Source organism: Idiotropiscis lumnitzeri, chromosome 16 (assembly GCF_059441095.1).
Source record: "Idiotropiscis lumnitzeri isolate Australia: NSW breed Sydney's pygmy pipehorse chromosome 16, RoL_Ilum_1.0, whole genome shotgun sequence".
Classification (NCBI taxonomy): domain Eukaryota; kingdom Metazoa; phylum Chordata; class Actinopteri; order Syngnathiformes; family Syngnathidae; genus Idiotropiscis; species Idiotropiscis lumnitzeri.
The window spans coordinates 4,695,649-4,712,249 of NC_142406.1; the positions used below are offsets into that span (position 1 = coordinate 4,695,649).

At 41.6% G+C, this 16,601-nt stretch overlaps 1 protein-coding gene across 1 annotated transcript in view; it reads left to right on the forward strand.

Annotated features, from left to right (window-relative positions):
* Positions 1-16,601, forward strand: part of LOC148321036 (thrombospondin type-1 domain-containing protein 7A-like) — a 71,985-nt gene that overhangs the window by 25,170 nt on the left and 30,214 nt on the right. Inside the window, exons 3-6 of the mRNA XM_088319044.1 lie at positions 2,032-2,280; positions 3,624-3,805; positions 8,970-9,125; positions 10,316-10,519. Of these exons, the coding sequence (XP_088175170.1) occupies positions 2,032-2,280; positions 3,624-3,805; positions 8,970-9,125; positions 10,316-10,519 (791 nt within the window). The remainder of the gene's footprint in view (positions 1-2,031; positions 2,281-3,623; positions 3,806-8,969; positions 9,126-10,315; positions 10,520-16,601) is intronic.

Consider the following 16,601-nt stretch of genomic DNA (forward strand, 5'->3'; position numbering starts at 1 on the left):
GATAAATAAGAGAATAATTAGTGCGATGGAAAGTAATACGAAATAGGATATATAAAAACACATCACGTCGCTAATCAATGGAATTGGATAAAATTAGTTTGACAGATCAGTGTCAGATGACCCTGTCAAATGTTTCCTGCAAGTCCACCAGGTGTCAGTATTCAGCAACACAGTGTCAATACAGTGTCAATACATTGTGTCACTGTGTCGAAACGATACAGGATGCCTCATCTACCCATCACTAAGAGATAGTGACAAGGAACAATGAGCAATGAGCGTGAACGAGGAACAAAGAGTAACAGTGACAACCAACAAAGGGCAATGCACCGATGCCGAGCAGTCAGCGCGGGGTGTTTAAGTAGCAACGTAGTCAAGGGGTCAACAAGTAACAGGTACGTGGCTGGTGGGCGCGTCTCTCCAGCCAAAACGACACGACACGACAGGACAAGCGCCGGAAGGAAACGCCCCCACGCCAGCTGAGCTAACGCAAACAAAAACAAGACATGACGGAAACGGACCATGACAAAACCTCGACTTTGCGGGATTCCAGTCCCCATAAAAAAAAAAAAAAAACGAGGGATTACTGTATATCTTTCATCCTAACCTTCAGAGGTAAACTTTAAACATTGTGGAAAATGTCGGGTCAAGGAGAGATGAAAAGGTGCTTCTTTCGATCATTGTGAAATAAAGCACTATTAAATCCAATGAATGTGAGTTTGTAAGGTGTGGAACAAAACACTGTTTGAACCTCAAAGTGTTTTTAAAAATATATATATATTTATATATTTTAAAGATGTGAGTACATCAAATTGAACTGAACTCAATCATTCTACTTGAAAATTTATCACAATGCGTATCGACTCGTCTTTTATTGGAGAGCTATATCTTAGAACAAAATTGCCCATTCGAAGCACTGACAAGTTCATTCTAATGTATGTGAAATGTCAACAAAATCGTCACCCTCTCGAACTGAGCCACACCGTACGGAATCGAATCATGATGACACTGAGCTGAACGAATTTAATCAGTTCACTTTCAAATTGAACCGTCCCGTCCCTGAATCGTTTCGCTTCTCATTTATGGAAAACAATATCAAAATGTGTTTTGTAGAGTTTATGTTTATATTACATATTATAAAACGTTTGCAATAATACCAATAAGTGTGATAATTGTAATCATGACAATTGTAATTTGACCTTTTTATTTCATTACTATTGTAGTTCTTGCTAATACTCTGTGTTAGTCATTTCTTTCACTAGTGGAGTAATCTCTTCGGGCTAATACAACACAGTTACAGAGTTAAGAGAATGAACCCATGCAGGATAATTATAAAATGAAATAAACCACCTAAAAGAGCACATGATTTGCATAAACAGCTACAGAAATATTCAGAGGCCTGTCGGGGCAAAAACAAATCCAGGAAGCTGTGATTGGAGGATAGTGTATTTATTCGATTAAATAGGTATTATGTGCAGTAGAAAATACCGTGGTGGTGGTTCTGTTTGCAGAAGCCTGATACAAAACAAAAGTTGCAGTGTCTGGAAACATCCACCATCAGTTGACTCAGGAATTTGCCATCTTGAATCTCAAGAATCAATGACTGTTATATTGACGGCGCTATGCAAAATTTTTTTAATTGGGAAATCCGCCATTGCTGTGTGAACGCATCATTGGGATTTGTCCCGCTTCGGTGTCTTCTCTCTGAAAGTGACAGATGAGTAAACTCCAGCTCTGTTTACGCATATGATGAGACAATTTACCAGGAAGCGAATGAGAAAGGGGAATGGAGAAACATCTTAATGGAGAAAACACCATTAGGATGTTCTGAATAATTTTGACATTTTAAAATAGAATCGATTTCTACTATTAACCGAGGACGCCTCATGTTTCATCAGCATTTTTGCCCTTCCTCACTAAATTGGATTTGTCGAGTGAGATTCGATTGAGCACCTATTTTGCAACATTCAGGTTTCTGTGAACGTTCCAAAGAACCTAAGACTTATGATACTGCTTTGCTTGTGTCATTTGCAGCCTGTGCTCTCATGAGTCGCTACCAGTGACCTACCAAGCTTGTGTCATAACTAAAGACTGCGATGTGACCGACTGGTCTGAATGGTCGTCTTGCTCCAAGGAGTGCTATGACCCCAATGGGCCCAAGGGTGAGCAGAGCCGCACACGAAAAGTGAGTCAGTTCCCAATCGGAGGAGGGGCTGAGTGTCCTGAACTGGAGGAGAACCAACCATGCAGTCCTCAGGGAGAGACTGTGCCACCCTGTATCGTGTAAGTTGCCAGATTTGAACACATTGCAAGGAGGAGGACGGAAAAATAAACAAAAACAGCACTTCACTCTTTTTGTCCCACTTCTGTTGATGGTTCTGTCTTGGACACTTGGATATTCTGGTTAACTCATTCAGTACCAGTCGAGTAAAAAAAAAAAAAAAAAAAGTATCTTTGACGTCTTTCGCCGTCATTGGCAGTGAATGAGTTAAATGTGGTTAAAACAAAACGTAAATCAAATGGTGGCTTTTTTTTCTACCTCTGCTGTTACTTTTACTGTCATGTGTCATTTCATTCATTCAGCCTTTGCCCAAAGCCTTTGTTTTATTGAGTGCTACTCTAGTCAATTTCTTTTCCAGCATTAGTTATTTTTTAATTTATTTATTTAGATTTTTTTTTTTGCCTTGTTTATTACTATTCTCACAAAAAGCCATATTGGAATTCCAAAGACATTTCAATGGCAAACCACACTCAAAGTGGTCCAGTAAGAATTTATCAAATGAAAAAAAACAAAACAATCTCTAACAGATCTTTTTCGACAAGTACTTTTTTTTCTGTCATGCACATAAATCGTTTAAAAAGAAAATACAATTATAAAATCCAAAGTGTAATTCATTTCACAGAATGGATAAAATATCTTCATATCTCCATCCATGTACTTATTCAAAAAATACTTGAGGTATGAATACTATTTGGCTTAAATATATATTTGAAGATGAAGCATTACTGTATATCGCTAATAATCTTATCACTGAACACACTGAAGCAGTTAAATTTGTGGTTCGGAAAAGAATGACATGACAGTGTTTGTCTTAACAAAAATGGATAATTCTCACAGAATTGCATTTTTGACAGACAAGGAAGTAGGGAGGTATGTGCTCTGACCTCTATGGTGTGTGTTTTTTTTCCCCCCATCTATGCAATTTAAAAGCTCCAAAGCACAATGCTTTCCCCGAGGGCTTTTGTAAGACAGCATTTGTGAAAGGGAGGGTGGGGGGGGGGGCCCATTCATAAATATGGACCCTTTTATTGGCGAGCTCAAATGAATTCCATTATCAGCCGAAATGGGAGCAGGGTTTAACAATTTCTGACCTGAGGCTTGGACTAGCCATGCATTTCTGTTGCTTCAAACTTCTATCAATCGATTAAACAGACACAACTGCTTCAATGAATAGCCACAGCAACAACCTCGTTTCAGTTTAACAAAATGAAGTCTTTTATCTTTGTTGACATCAAGACACTGAATTAAACTCCTAAGACTTTATGTAAACATAAATCACGTTCAATAGCAAAGAAGCCTCAATAGCTTAGAGCCATCCGAGTTTACTCGTCTCGTCTTTCCACAGTTACAACTGGAAGACCACTGAGTGGACGGAATGCAGGGTGGACATGTTGCTGAGCCAACAGGACCGTCGAAGAGGAAACCAGACTGGCTTGTGTGGTGGGGGGATTCAGTCTCGGGAGGCTTACTGTGTCCTGGCCGGTGAAGATACGCCATCCAATCTCGGTTCTCTCAAGAGCAAAGAAGGTAATCTACTGGCAACATATACGATCAATGGCACTTGACCGGTGTGTTTCCTGAACTGCTTGGACAGGTGCATTGCGCATACATTTTTCCTTGAGTTCGCACTACTTCAAATCATATGCTGGCTTGTTCCACCAAGGGGCTTTAACTAATAATTTGTGTTGAAAAAAAAATGATAATTTTCTGTTTTTATTGAGACTGTCATATAGAGTGGGGAGTTCATTTCACAGTATAGGTATTAATGTGGTTCTTTTCAGTCAACCAGTCATCGTATTGGGGTACAATATACAAATTCTGCTAATACTCTGCATCACCAAAAGTATAACTTCCCCTTATAACAAGAGAAACTGAAAAAAATATCACTCCTTTGCAACTGTACTTGCTTTACTCCGTTCATAGAAGCATTTGTATAATATTTGGGAACGTGTTCATGGAATTGTATCCAGCAGAGCTATAAAAGGTCAAGAACATGCAGAAGGAGATTACTGCATGTGCTTTGTAATGTCATCACTTTCCATAGCCTAAACACAGCTCACGTTCTCATTTATATTCCATTGTTCTTTTACTAATCCTGTTGAGTTTTTTTTTGTCACTAGCCATATTAGAAAAATGAGTTAGGGAAAGAGAAACATTCTGGGTTGTCTTCCATTTTCAGTTATATGGTTGTCATTATCTTTTCCTCTTTGTTACCACCTGTACCCTTCTCTGGTGGCATCACAAAGAACACATTAAGTTCACAGCCAAATAAAAGTCAAAGAAAAATTTACAAGTAATAAATAATTGTGAATATGAATGTATTAATATGGGTTTATATATATATATATATATGGGCTGCTGCACAGTACATTGAAAATATATAATTGCTATAATAATAAATAATTGCTTCATTCTGTACTTATGGAATTGTATGCCTTTACCTGACTTTGAACAATCAGATGCAACCTTATATGCGCATCGTCATGCATTACGAGAACAGTATCGGAAATACTAACATAAATAACTTAAAGTTAATTTTGCCACATGCATAAAATGATAATATTTTTACCAAAATATTGCCTAGAAATCTAAACTTTACTTCTGTCGTGGCCAATGGTAGCATAAATAAACATGAGGGAAGCTGAGCATTTGTTTGGCGACAGGATGCAAGCGGTAGGAGTTAAAAGCGCTTTCATCAGCACATGTTTTCAAACAAGATGATGCACTAACATCTGTGAATGCTGTCTGCTGGTCAAAATAGTTGTTCATGAGCTTTTACATCATCTGTTCACTGCTGCGGGTTACACACAGACGCACACACGCATGCATATCTGAGCCATAACATCTGTTAAGTCGCCTCCCCCTGCTTTCCCATCCATGTGTGGCCCCAGAGATGAGAATTAAAGTGGCTTTCCCCTCATATTAAATCTGAGACTTTGTCATTTTAATATATGCAAATATGCATGCAAAAAAAAAACATGCAGAGTCGACGGCGGCTGAAAAATGAGCTTTCACCTAAATATGTGGCATGGCTGCTTGTACGGAGGCTGGATGTGGCTTGGTAGAATTCCTTTGCTTATCCATTGACACAATAAGTCTCAGTCCATCTGGCCAGGGAAGCTGAACTGGCGTCTAAGACTGAAAATTATTCAGATCATCTGCTTCCTACCAGCCACCCACTTCTATCCTTCAGTGTCACATTTCACATTGACAGTTCAGTTGACAGCATTGAGTTTCACACTTTCTATCGTCTGCCGCTATAAATACTGCCAGGATGAAATGGAATGTTCCGTCAGCTCCGCCTGCAAAGCCAACCTGCTCAAGTGTGTACATAATAAATGGTATGGAATGTCTTTCCGTGTGTAGTATTGTAAAATGTCACTTGAAATATTATCAATGTGCAAAAGTTGAGAGAAAAAAAAAGCACAAAATCTAGAAAATGTCAAATTTGCTGGATAAATGGATTCTGTGAGTCTGATGACCATTTGACATTGTTGAGTGATTTAGTATTTTTTATGTGATTGGATCCAGTTTACTAGATTACAACCATACATATCAACCGTACAATTACCATGAATTCAGGGATTTAATCATCTCCAGTTCATAAAATCATCAAAAGATTCTGAGACACTTAATCCATAAATCTACAAGTGAAAATTATAGTCATAGATCTACAACATCCATAAATGCTTCCCTGGAATGGATTGACGCAAATTTTCCTATTGTCTGACGAGTCCATATTTCAAATACTTTGGAGAAATCTTGGGGCTGCCGGGCCAAAGAAAAAAAGGACAATCCAGATTGTTATTAGTACCATCTGTGATGGTGTGAAGGTGTGTCAGTGCCCATGACATGGTTACCTTGCACATCTGTGACGCAACTATTACTGCTGAAAGGTACACACAGGCTTTGCAGCAACATATTCTGCCATCCAAGCCATGTCTTTTTCAGGGATTAGTGATTTCATGAAGACATTGCTAAACCACATTCTGCATTTGTTACAACAGTTTGGCTTTGTAGGAAAAGAGTGTGAGTACCTGCCAGCTGTCCAGACCCGCTGTCAAAATTTGACAACGGAGATCCCATATTATTGAGCAACTCAAGGTGTATATCAAACAAGAATAGAAACAAATTTTACCTTCAAAATTTCAACTAGTATCTTCAGTTTCCAAATTCTTACTTAAGTGTTGAAAAATAAATCCAGGATTTAGAGGTTAAAGGTCACCCTGTGCTTGTTGAGAATCACCCATCAGTGCAAGATCTTTGTAAATGTCACAAATTAATAATCATCATACTAGATGTACCTTTCAATGTTTTATGTCATTCCGTGTCTCTTTTAATAATTAATAAACCATAACACTCAAGGGTGAATGTAGGTGTTATTTCAACAGTTCAACACACCTCCTTTTCAAAGAAACAACATTGCCACTGTGGGAGGTTGTACCGCTGTGATGCCATGAAGCCTAACATAGAACGGAAGTTGATGTCTCTTTCGGTCACCAATCTCTGAGGATTCTAATCTGGCATCTGGAAGTAGAACACAATGACACCAAGACCATCTGGTAGACTAGCAAAGTGTTACCTGGTCAAGGTTAACATGTTTCCATTCATCAACCTTTGTTGTTGTGTGGAGCTGTTTGACAGAACGAGGAGGAGGAGAACAAAAAGAACTGTTGTCCTCCAAACGCGAGAGAAACATGCACGCTGTTTTTTTTTAAGAATTTCCTGGTCTGAATTTCTTTTTACTTGTTAGTTACTTTCATCCAATGCATTTCAATGGGTGTCGATTATATGCAGATTTTCCTCTGCATTAAATTACACATGATAGAGTGGATCGTTTTGTTTTACTTGCACCTTAATTGTGTCAGTGAAATTCAGTAAAATGGATATTGTTAACTCATTGACTACCATTGACGGATAAATACGTAAAAGATACATTTTTTTTACTTGGCTGGTAGTGAATGAGTTAAGCATGGATCCATTAGTCAGGGACCCACTGGCATTTTCCTTGATATGGATCTACACAGAAATCTTTGTAAGCCTTCCACCTATGTTACTAATTACTCAGAGGGCATTGGTTACCATATAAACTGTGTCATCCAGTGTAAACATGTTGTCCTTTTACCAGCGCTTTCCGAAAATAGCTGTCTTCTTTACCCTCAGGAAAAAAATGTGTTGCCACTATGGTAGCTGTAAATATATTTGCGGAAAGCCACATTTTCACCAAATGAAGCAGTTGGGTTCATATCAGTGTGGCGCACTACACCTCACCGAGATTTGGTTAACATTCTCACTGTGGGTTTGGAGCTGATGGCAGCTCCTTAAAGAGTACGACGAGTATAGCAATAGGAAAATGTGCACGTTTGCAATTATACAAATATTTAAATAAATATATTTTGCTATTCTTATAGTGCTACAAACTGACCTAGTGTAATTGTGTTGGAAAAGAAAAAAGAAAGAGTGATCATAAGGAAGCAATTGGGGAAAGAAAATCTGCCTCCAAAAGCATCAAAAAGCTAATTGGAACAAAAATGCAAGGAAACGCTAATGGAATCTACTATTGTCCATCAATTTTTAGTCTACCAACTCGTGGAAATGCGAATATGTATGCCTCCCGCACACCAAGCATCTGTACAAAAAAAGCCTCATTTAAAAAAAAAAATGCAGTTAATTCAAACCTGAAATACCTGAATGTGTTTGAATCAAAACTAAAACAAACTATAAATAAAGCATTTATACACATAAATAAATAAATATAATACAAAAAAAGAGATCATGACATTTTATACAAATATACAGGCACATTGACTCATCATCCTATTCTGTTTTTACTTTTTCATCTTCTAGAGGGGTGGGCAAACTTTTTGATTCGTGGGCCACAATGGTTTCTAAAATGTAACAGAGGGGCCGGACCAGCAGCACATGCATGGAGTGTTTTGTTAACCTCACTTCATCGGAGAAAAGAAATACGTATTGTATATAGAGAAAATATAATCTTTGATCCGAAATGAAAATGAACAAACGCATTACGACAAAATATCTGTCTTAGAGTGCGCCTCCTAGTGGCCACACATCAGAATTACAGGGAAAATAAAACATGAACAAGGTTCATTTCATAAATGTTTTCAAGTTCGGCGGGCCTGATTAAAACATTTAACGGGCCACATGCGGCCCCCAAGCCGTAGTTTGCACATGTCTGTTCTAGACGCTCCAGAATGTATCAATATGTCACACTGACCTAATACTTGTTCTTGTTACATGGATAATGAAGGGCAATGTCAGGTGTGCACACTTTTAAGTGACACCATGAAAAGATGCTTTTCGAGCCAAGAAGATTCCATTTGCATCTGAATGAGTCCAAGTCCTGTTGTGACACAGCGAGAATGATTCATCAGCCTGATGACCTTGCAGAGAGTCACCTACCGTTGTTCTGAACCCCTGAGAAACCCATCAACATTAAATTGATGATAATTAAAGAAAATAATGAATCTTCATTGAATCACCATTGGAATACAGGCTTTTGTGCATTTGGGAAGTGGAGGTGTAATGTTGCTTCTAAAGATTATGGGGCGTGTGGTTTGTCTCGTTGAATGATATGTATTTTAAATCACTGGAAATTAAAATAAAAATATCAGTTTTGTATTTTCCCTGATTTGACGTGTTGGCATATTTTTGTGTGTGTTCCATCTAGCACTCCGGCCAGTGAGCAGTGATCTGTGTGTCGGGATTCCCCCCAACACCACCCAGCTCTGCCACATAAACTGTCCGGTTGAGTGTGAGGTGTCATCCTGGAGTGCCTGGGGACCCTGCACCTACGAAAATTGCCAGGATCAAACGGCAAAGAAAGGTCCGGGTAGTTTATTGCATCTGTGGTAGATTATAATGATCAAGATGCTTGAGTCAATTCACTTCAGATTGAAATATCTTGAAATTTCTTAAATATAAATGTAAAAGAACTGGACATCAGAAATTCCACGCAACAATATAAAGATCTGCTTAAAAGGTCAATTCATACTGTAGTGACCCCTTTGCCTATCAAACGGGTCACTATGGTTGCTACTGGCCTGGGTTGTTTCGACGCGTGTCCGTTCCGCTTTTTCCAAAGTAAAGTCGTCCAATTGTCCGTCAAGTCAGCTCACACCATTCTTCCCACCTTGTCACGGTCACGATCTAAAATTTTTTGCCTCCCCAATAGTAACCCCCTGGGTCTTGTTAGCCCATTTATTAAATAGCCCTGTGGCCAATGGACACCACACTGCCCCCAAGTGGTGGGCGGTTTAAAGCAAACATACGTTAACATAAAAAATGGCTCTTACACATACATTTCTGTAAAACTAGTTTTTAACTCTTATAAGCGGCATTGTAGCTTCAAATCCCCATTATGCTTTTACTCCTTGGTGGTCACCTTGGAGCTCTGATGGAGTCGCTCATCTTTATCCACAACAATTTAAAATGGATTAACCACATGGTGACAATAACACAGCATGGATATTTGAGACGGAAAATGAGTCACCACTTCCCAACACAAGATTCTTTCAATGATGCTTCATGTGTCTTCCATCAAAATGAAGCCTTCTGCTCTGACAGCAGCCAACTCATAATACACCCATCAGATCATACGGGAGTGAAGCCTCATATTTTATGATGCATGCTCTCATCTCTCCACTTTTGAGATAAATCCTCCATCAGTGGGTCGAGACGCATGACAGTAAAGCTAAAGTGTCTGGTTAAATAAAGGTTTTTAAGGAGAGCCCAAAGACAATAAAATATATATCAAAAGGGAGATTCTGGCACCTCTTCCTGAGCCCTGCAGGCAGTCCCGAGCGCCGCTGTGTTATCGGGTCTGAGCAGAAGTGTGGATTAGGGGGTGAGTGACCTTGGCAAGGATGGAGTTAACACCTCACTCTTCCCAGGACCTGGATCACGGAATCTCATGCCCTTGAACACGGGAAATGACGAATGCATGGATAGTGAAAACTCATCAACTATCAGTGTTTGCATTTATTTCATTCACGTTTCTGTTGTTTTTTTAAACAGGGTTCAAAATGAGGAAGCGGAAGATCATCAATGATCCGACAGGTGGGACAGGAAATTGCCCACACTTGGTGGAAGCAATACCATGCGAAGACCCAAAATGTTACGACTGGCTTGTGGTGAAGCTGGAAGAGTGCATCCCTGATAATGAGAGGGAATGTGGACCAGGAACACGAAATCCTCAAGTTCAGTGTGTCAACAGTGATGGTTTGTTGAAATTGATCAAAATTCTCACATATGATTGTTTTACCATCATTGATCACTTGTAAATCCGCAAAGAACCTGACGGTTGATTTGGGATGTTTTGGCACTCAAGTCGTACAAATTGACATCATTCCAAACACTCATATCATTTAAATGAATTTATCTCATTCAAAGTAACACACATTAAAAGATTTGGTAACTCTCACAAATAACTTAAAATTTCTCTCTCCGTTGACTCCTTTAAGTGTTAGTGATTGGCAACTCAAAAAACTTATCCTTAATCCTAACAGAAAATATAAATCATAGTTATGTTATGGGTGTTGAAAACAGTGACATTATTGCAAAATTTAACAAGTACCGAAGTAAATAACATTTATTATCTAATGACAGAAGTACATATTTTTCACGCGGCAAAATAAGCAAGCTCAATGTAGTCTTAACTCATTCATCGTAATTACCCTCGGTAATGTTCAACTATTGGATGGCCATGCACATTTAAGATTATTTTGTCTGACTGGTCAAATTCAGATCAAATCATAAAATTCCAGAAGAGATTTAATTCATGTCTTCATTCATGGACAGAAATTGCAATGTCGATATTTTTCCGATATATTGTGCAACCCTATTGTACAGTATGTGTTGTCTGCAACAAATATTCAAAAGCACTAAAATGGTGAGAAAGGGACAGATAATTGAGGCAAGAGGGACCGAGCATATGATGCGAAAATTATGAATAGATTCCGGAGCCATAACACCACAGGCTATTTTGAGGGCTCTTGGGAGAGAGAGAGTGAGAAAGAGAGAGAGCGAACGCTTAAAAAAAGAGGATCTCATTCACACGCACTAGTGTGATTACCATATTCTATATCCCACATCGACTTGTTCTCTACACCATTAATTATCAGCGCTCTTTATTGCCTTGATCATTATGTGAATATACTGCATTGAATATCATCATGTATACCCACGTGGGCAATGGCAAACATTGCATCGGACTGCAAGTTGTAATTTAGTGGCACAAAGTAAGTACCGACATGCTGTACTCAGGAATGCTTGCAACAGCGCTTTTCAGTTGCTCTTAACATACAGTCAGCAGCTTGGTGTATGGGCTGATATTTGTGCCACTAGAAACTGAATCGGAATATCATCGATTTGAATGTGAATTGCTGAACTTGAATATTTGAATTGAAAACTGGATGTTTGAATTGAAAAAGAAATTATTGAATCACATAAATTGCATAATTGTTTAATTTGAATCTGTTTTTTTCCATCTACAATTTATGTAATTCAATCATTCAGTTTTCAATTCAAATATTCAAGTCAAGCAATTGACATTCAAATCGATATTCAGATTCAGTTTCTAGTGGCACAAATATCAGGCCACAGGGGTGCCTCTAGGATGAGCAATGGATTCCAGATACATAGATCTCCTCGTCGGCCAATCAGCCCCTTCATTTTGAAGCTCCAAAACTACGTCATGAGTATTGCCAGCCGCAAAGAACTCGATCTTCAAAAAGAAATCATTTTACTTGGGGATTTTAATGTAAACTGGAATGATAGAGTAAATCGAAAACAACTGAAGTCATTGACAGACAGCCTCGACCTCTTACATGTTGTTAAAGAGCCTACTAGAATAAGTACATCAACAGAAACATGCATAGGTCTGGTTTTTAGTAACAAAAGTGAAAGAATACAAAAAATATATAATATGATAACAGGTCTATCGGATCATAATATAATACTCTTCTCAAGATAACTGTCCAAAAATAGGTTTAATTACTCCAACTGTCAAAATACAGCACAATTAAGGATACCTAAGAATGAAATGAACAATTTTGAAAATGCCTTGAATCAAATAAGTTGGTCCGATCGATCATTTGAATCAGCTGTGTTGCAGCTGGGAGAATTGGAAAACCTGCAGGATACCGGCCCTCGAGGAACAGGATTGAGGACCCCTGATCTAAATCATGAACACATTGCCAATAACTGTAATATATTCATGACAGTAGTGCAGCAAACTATGAACAGTTTCTTGAGAAAGGTGAAATTGAAACCAAGAAAAAGAAATCTTCCTTGGCTAAACAGTGGAATTTGGTCTCTGATAAAACAGCGGGATCACGCACTTAAAATATTCCAAAAGACAAAAACGACACATGATCGACAAATATTCACTTCCCTAAGAAATAAAGTCACTAAAGCTCTTAGGAATGCAAAGGCAAAGTTCTTCATTGACGCAATAAGAAATGCAAGAGGCAATGCCAAGGAAATATGGACAAACATAAAGAAACTAACAGGACAGAATGCTGCAAATAGACATATTAAGAAACTCCAGCTCAATGGAAATACGACTCAAGATTCAAATGAGATTGCAACAGCCCTTAACACATTCTTCATAGATTCTGTAAACAGTCTGACTCAAAAATATTCTCACCTGACACAAAAAATAGGACTGTAAACACCCATGTTGGAGCTTTTAATTTGAACAAAGTTACGCATCTGGAAGTTGACGGAATCATATGTGGTCTAAAGAATTCCAGAGCCAAAGATAGTTTTCATATGGATACTGTGTCATTAAAAAGTCTTAAACAACCTCTTATTGCCCCAATTGCTAGTATCATTAATCAATCGCTAAAGACAGGTATCTTCCCTGTTTCTTGGAAATCTGCAATCATTACTCCTGTTTTGAAATCTGGAGACCCTACAATGATAAGTAACTATAGGCCGATAAGTATTCTCCCCGTAGTCTCCAAAATAGCTGAAAAATTAGTGGCTGAACAACTCATTAGGTATTTGAATAACAGTCCATATTCCCTACATGAAATGCAGTTTAGCTTCAGAAAAAAATCACTCTACGGAGACGGCCATCTGCTATCTATTGGAAAACTTTCAATCAAAATTAGATACAGGTGGTGTAATAGGAGCAGTGTTTCTTGACTTGCGCAAAGCATTTGACACAGTAAATCATAGCATTTGAATGACTAAACTGTCATACTGTGGCAGTTGAAATGAGCACACACGACTGACTGTGAACACGTCTTTATTCCAAGACTGCCAACAACAGAATAACGCACAATAACAAATTCGCGCCAACAAACATTCACATGAATACGCCCCCAAACGGGATGCCTGCTGGGTGAGAGGCATGGTCCTAATGTCCGCCACACAGCCCCCCCCCGAACACCCAGAAGGTCGCTCAGAATGAAAACCTCACAGGGGGCTTCACCGGCCTGCCACAACGACTACGCAGGCCATCCTTTAGTGGTGCAGTTGAAACCCGGTGGGCAGGGGGGTCAGGCGAGACAGGAGCGGGAGCACGACACACAACGTCGTCGCGCGGAAGTGAGGGCGCGGACTTTGGAGGGCGACCGCGGCGAGGGACGTGGGCCGGCAACAGCACATCGCCTGCAACCAAATGAGCTGGTTTTAGCCTATCTACGGAGACGCACTCCCTTCGCCCACCCATATCAAGCACAAAACTCTTATCGCCGCGCTCCAGCACCCTAAACGGGCCGTCATACGGTGGCTGCAAGGGCGAGCGGTGGGCATCGTGGCGCACAAAAACAAAACGGGCTGACATAAGCGCGGACGGCACGAATACCTTGGGAACACAGTGGTGAACCGGTGCAGGGCTCAGGGGCCCCCCCGACAAAAAGGAAAAGGGCGGAGCGTCCAAACCGTCTGGCAGAAATTCACCAGGTACGCGAAGCGGCTGACCGAGCACCAACTCAGCAGGAGCGGCGTTAAGATCCTCCTTCGGCGCTGAACGTAAGCCGAGCAAAATCCATGGTAGACGGTCGACCCAGTTACCGTCCGATAACGCAGCTCGCAGCGCAGCTTTAAGTGACCGGTGAAAACGTTCGCACAAACCGTTAGCCTGCGGATGGTAGGCAGTAGTGCGGTGCACGCGCACACCCAACGATACTGCCAAGGCTGACCAGAGCTCAGATACAAACTGGGGGCCCTTGTCCGAGGTGATATCGGACGGCGTGCCGAAACGCGCGACCCAGGACGACAGAAACGCACGGGCTATATCCACCGAGGTCGTGGAGGACAGAGGAACCGCCTCTGGCCACCTAGTCGTCCGGTCCACCATAGTGAGTAGGTGAGTAAAACCTTGCGAAGGGGGAAGGGGACCTACCAAGTCCACATGCACATGGTCGAACCTCCTGGCCGGAATCGGAAAAGGTTCAAGGCTCGACCTGGTGTGTCGGTGGACTTTGGCACGCTGACATGCTACACAGGCCGCTGCCCACATCCTGACGTCCTTACGAAGCCCGGGCCAGACAAACTTTGCCCCAACCAGCTTGACCGATGCACGGACGCCAGGGTGTGACAGGGAGTGGATCGAATCAAAAATCCGGCGACGCCATTCCAACGGAACTACAGGACGAGGGCGGCCCGTGGACACATCGCAGAGGAGAGCAGTGCGACCGCCCCGCAACACCACCTCCTCAAGCTTAAGAGCTGTACTCACCGCCTTGAGGTTGCGGATGTCAGGATCAACGGACTGGTCGGCAGCCATTTCCGAAAAATCAACCCCGAGCTGGACTGGACACACGATCGCGCGCGATAAACAATCAGCCACAGGGTTACACTTACCGGCCACGTGCCGAACGTCCGTCGTAAACTCTGAAACGGCCGCCAAGTGCCGCTGCTGACGGGCCGACCATGGTTCAGTAACCTTTGACATCGCAAACGTAAGTGGCTTATGATCCACGTAAGCCGTGAAACGGCGTCCTTCAAGAAGGAAGCGAAAGTGGCGCGTCGCAAGGTACAAAGCCAACAACTCTCGGTCGAAAACACTATACTTGCGTTCGTTATCCCGCAGCTTACGACTGAAAAACGCAAGAGGCTGCCACACATTTGCCACGAGCTGCTCAACCACTGCCCCAACAGCTATATCAGAAGCATCTGTAGTTAAGGCAACTTGCGCAGTCGCAATCGGGTGGACCAGGAGAGTCGCACTCGCCAGGGCGTCCTTAGTTTGTTGAAAAGCCTGTTCCCGCCGTGCAGACCACTCGACAGTATCATTAGCTTTCTTATTTTTCAAGGCATTGTAAAGAGGATGCAGGAGGTGGGCCGCACGCGGGAGAAACCGGTTATAAAAATTAACCATGCCCAAAAACTCCTGCAGCGCCTTAATTGAGGCCGGGCGGGGGAAATCCACCACTGCCTTCACCTTGGCGGGCAAGGGGACCGCGCCCTGTGCTGAAATCCGGTGGCCTAAGAAATCAATCTCAGCCAGACCAAATTGACATTTCGCTGGGTTAACGATCAGACCATGCGAATCAAGACGCTTGAAAACCTCTGTTAAGTGCGACAGATGTTCCTCTGGTGAAGGACTGGCCACCAGAATATCGTCAAGATAAACAAACACAAAGTCGAGGTTGCGCAACACAGAGTCCATCAATCTTTGAAAAGTCTGTGCTGCCCCCTTCAGTCCAAAAGGCATGCGCAAGAATTCAAAAAGACCGAACGGGGTTATAACCGCGGTTTTGGGCACATCTTCCGCCTGCACAGGCACCTGGTGGTAACCACGGACCAAGTCCACTTTTGAAAAAATGGTGGTGCCCGCCAAACGGGTGGAAAAGTCTTGAATGTGTGGAATGGGGTAACGGTCATGCGTAGTCACATTGTTAAGGCGACGAAAATCACCACAAGGCCGCCAGGAACCATCCCTTTTAGGCACCATGTGTAAAGGCGAGGCCCACGGACTGTTAGAACGCCTCACAATCCCCAAACGCTCCATTGTAGCAAACTCCCCTTTTGCTATCGCCAATTTGGCCGCGTCAAGGCGACGCGCGCGAGCAAAAACAGGCGGGCCGACCGTGGGTATGAAATGCTCCACCCCGTGTTTAGTGCATGCGGTGGAAAAGGCTGGAGTCGTTAGGGAGGGAAAGTCTGTCAGCAGGCGCTGATAAATGTCACCCGATGCCAAATAATTCGCATGCGTTAATGGCCCGAGTCCCCCAGCCTCACACGGAAAAGTAGCAAAAGAAACAGCGTCAATCAAACGGCGGTTTGCGACATCAACGAGCAGTCCATGTGCACACAGAAAATCCGCGCCGATAATGGGAACCGTGAT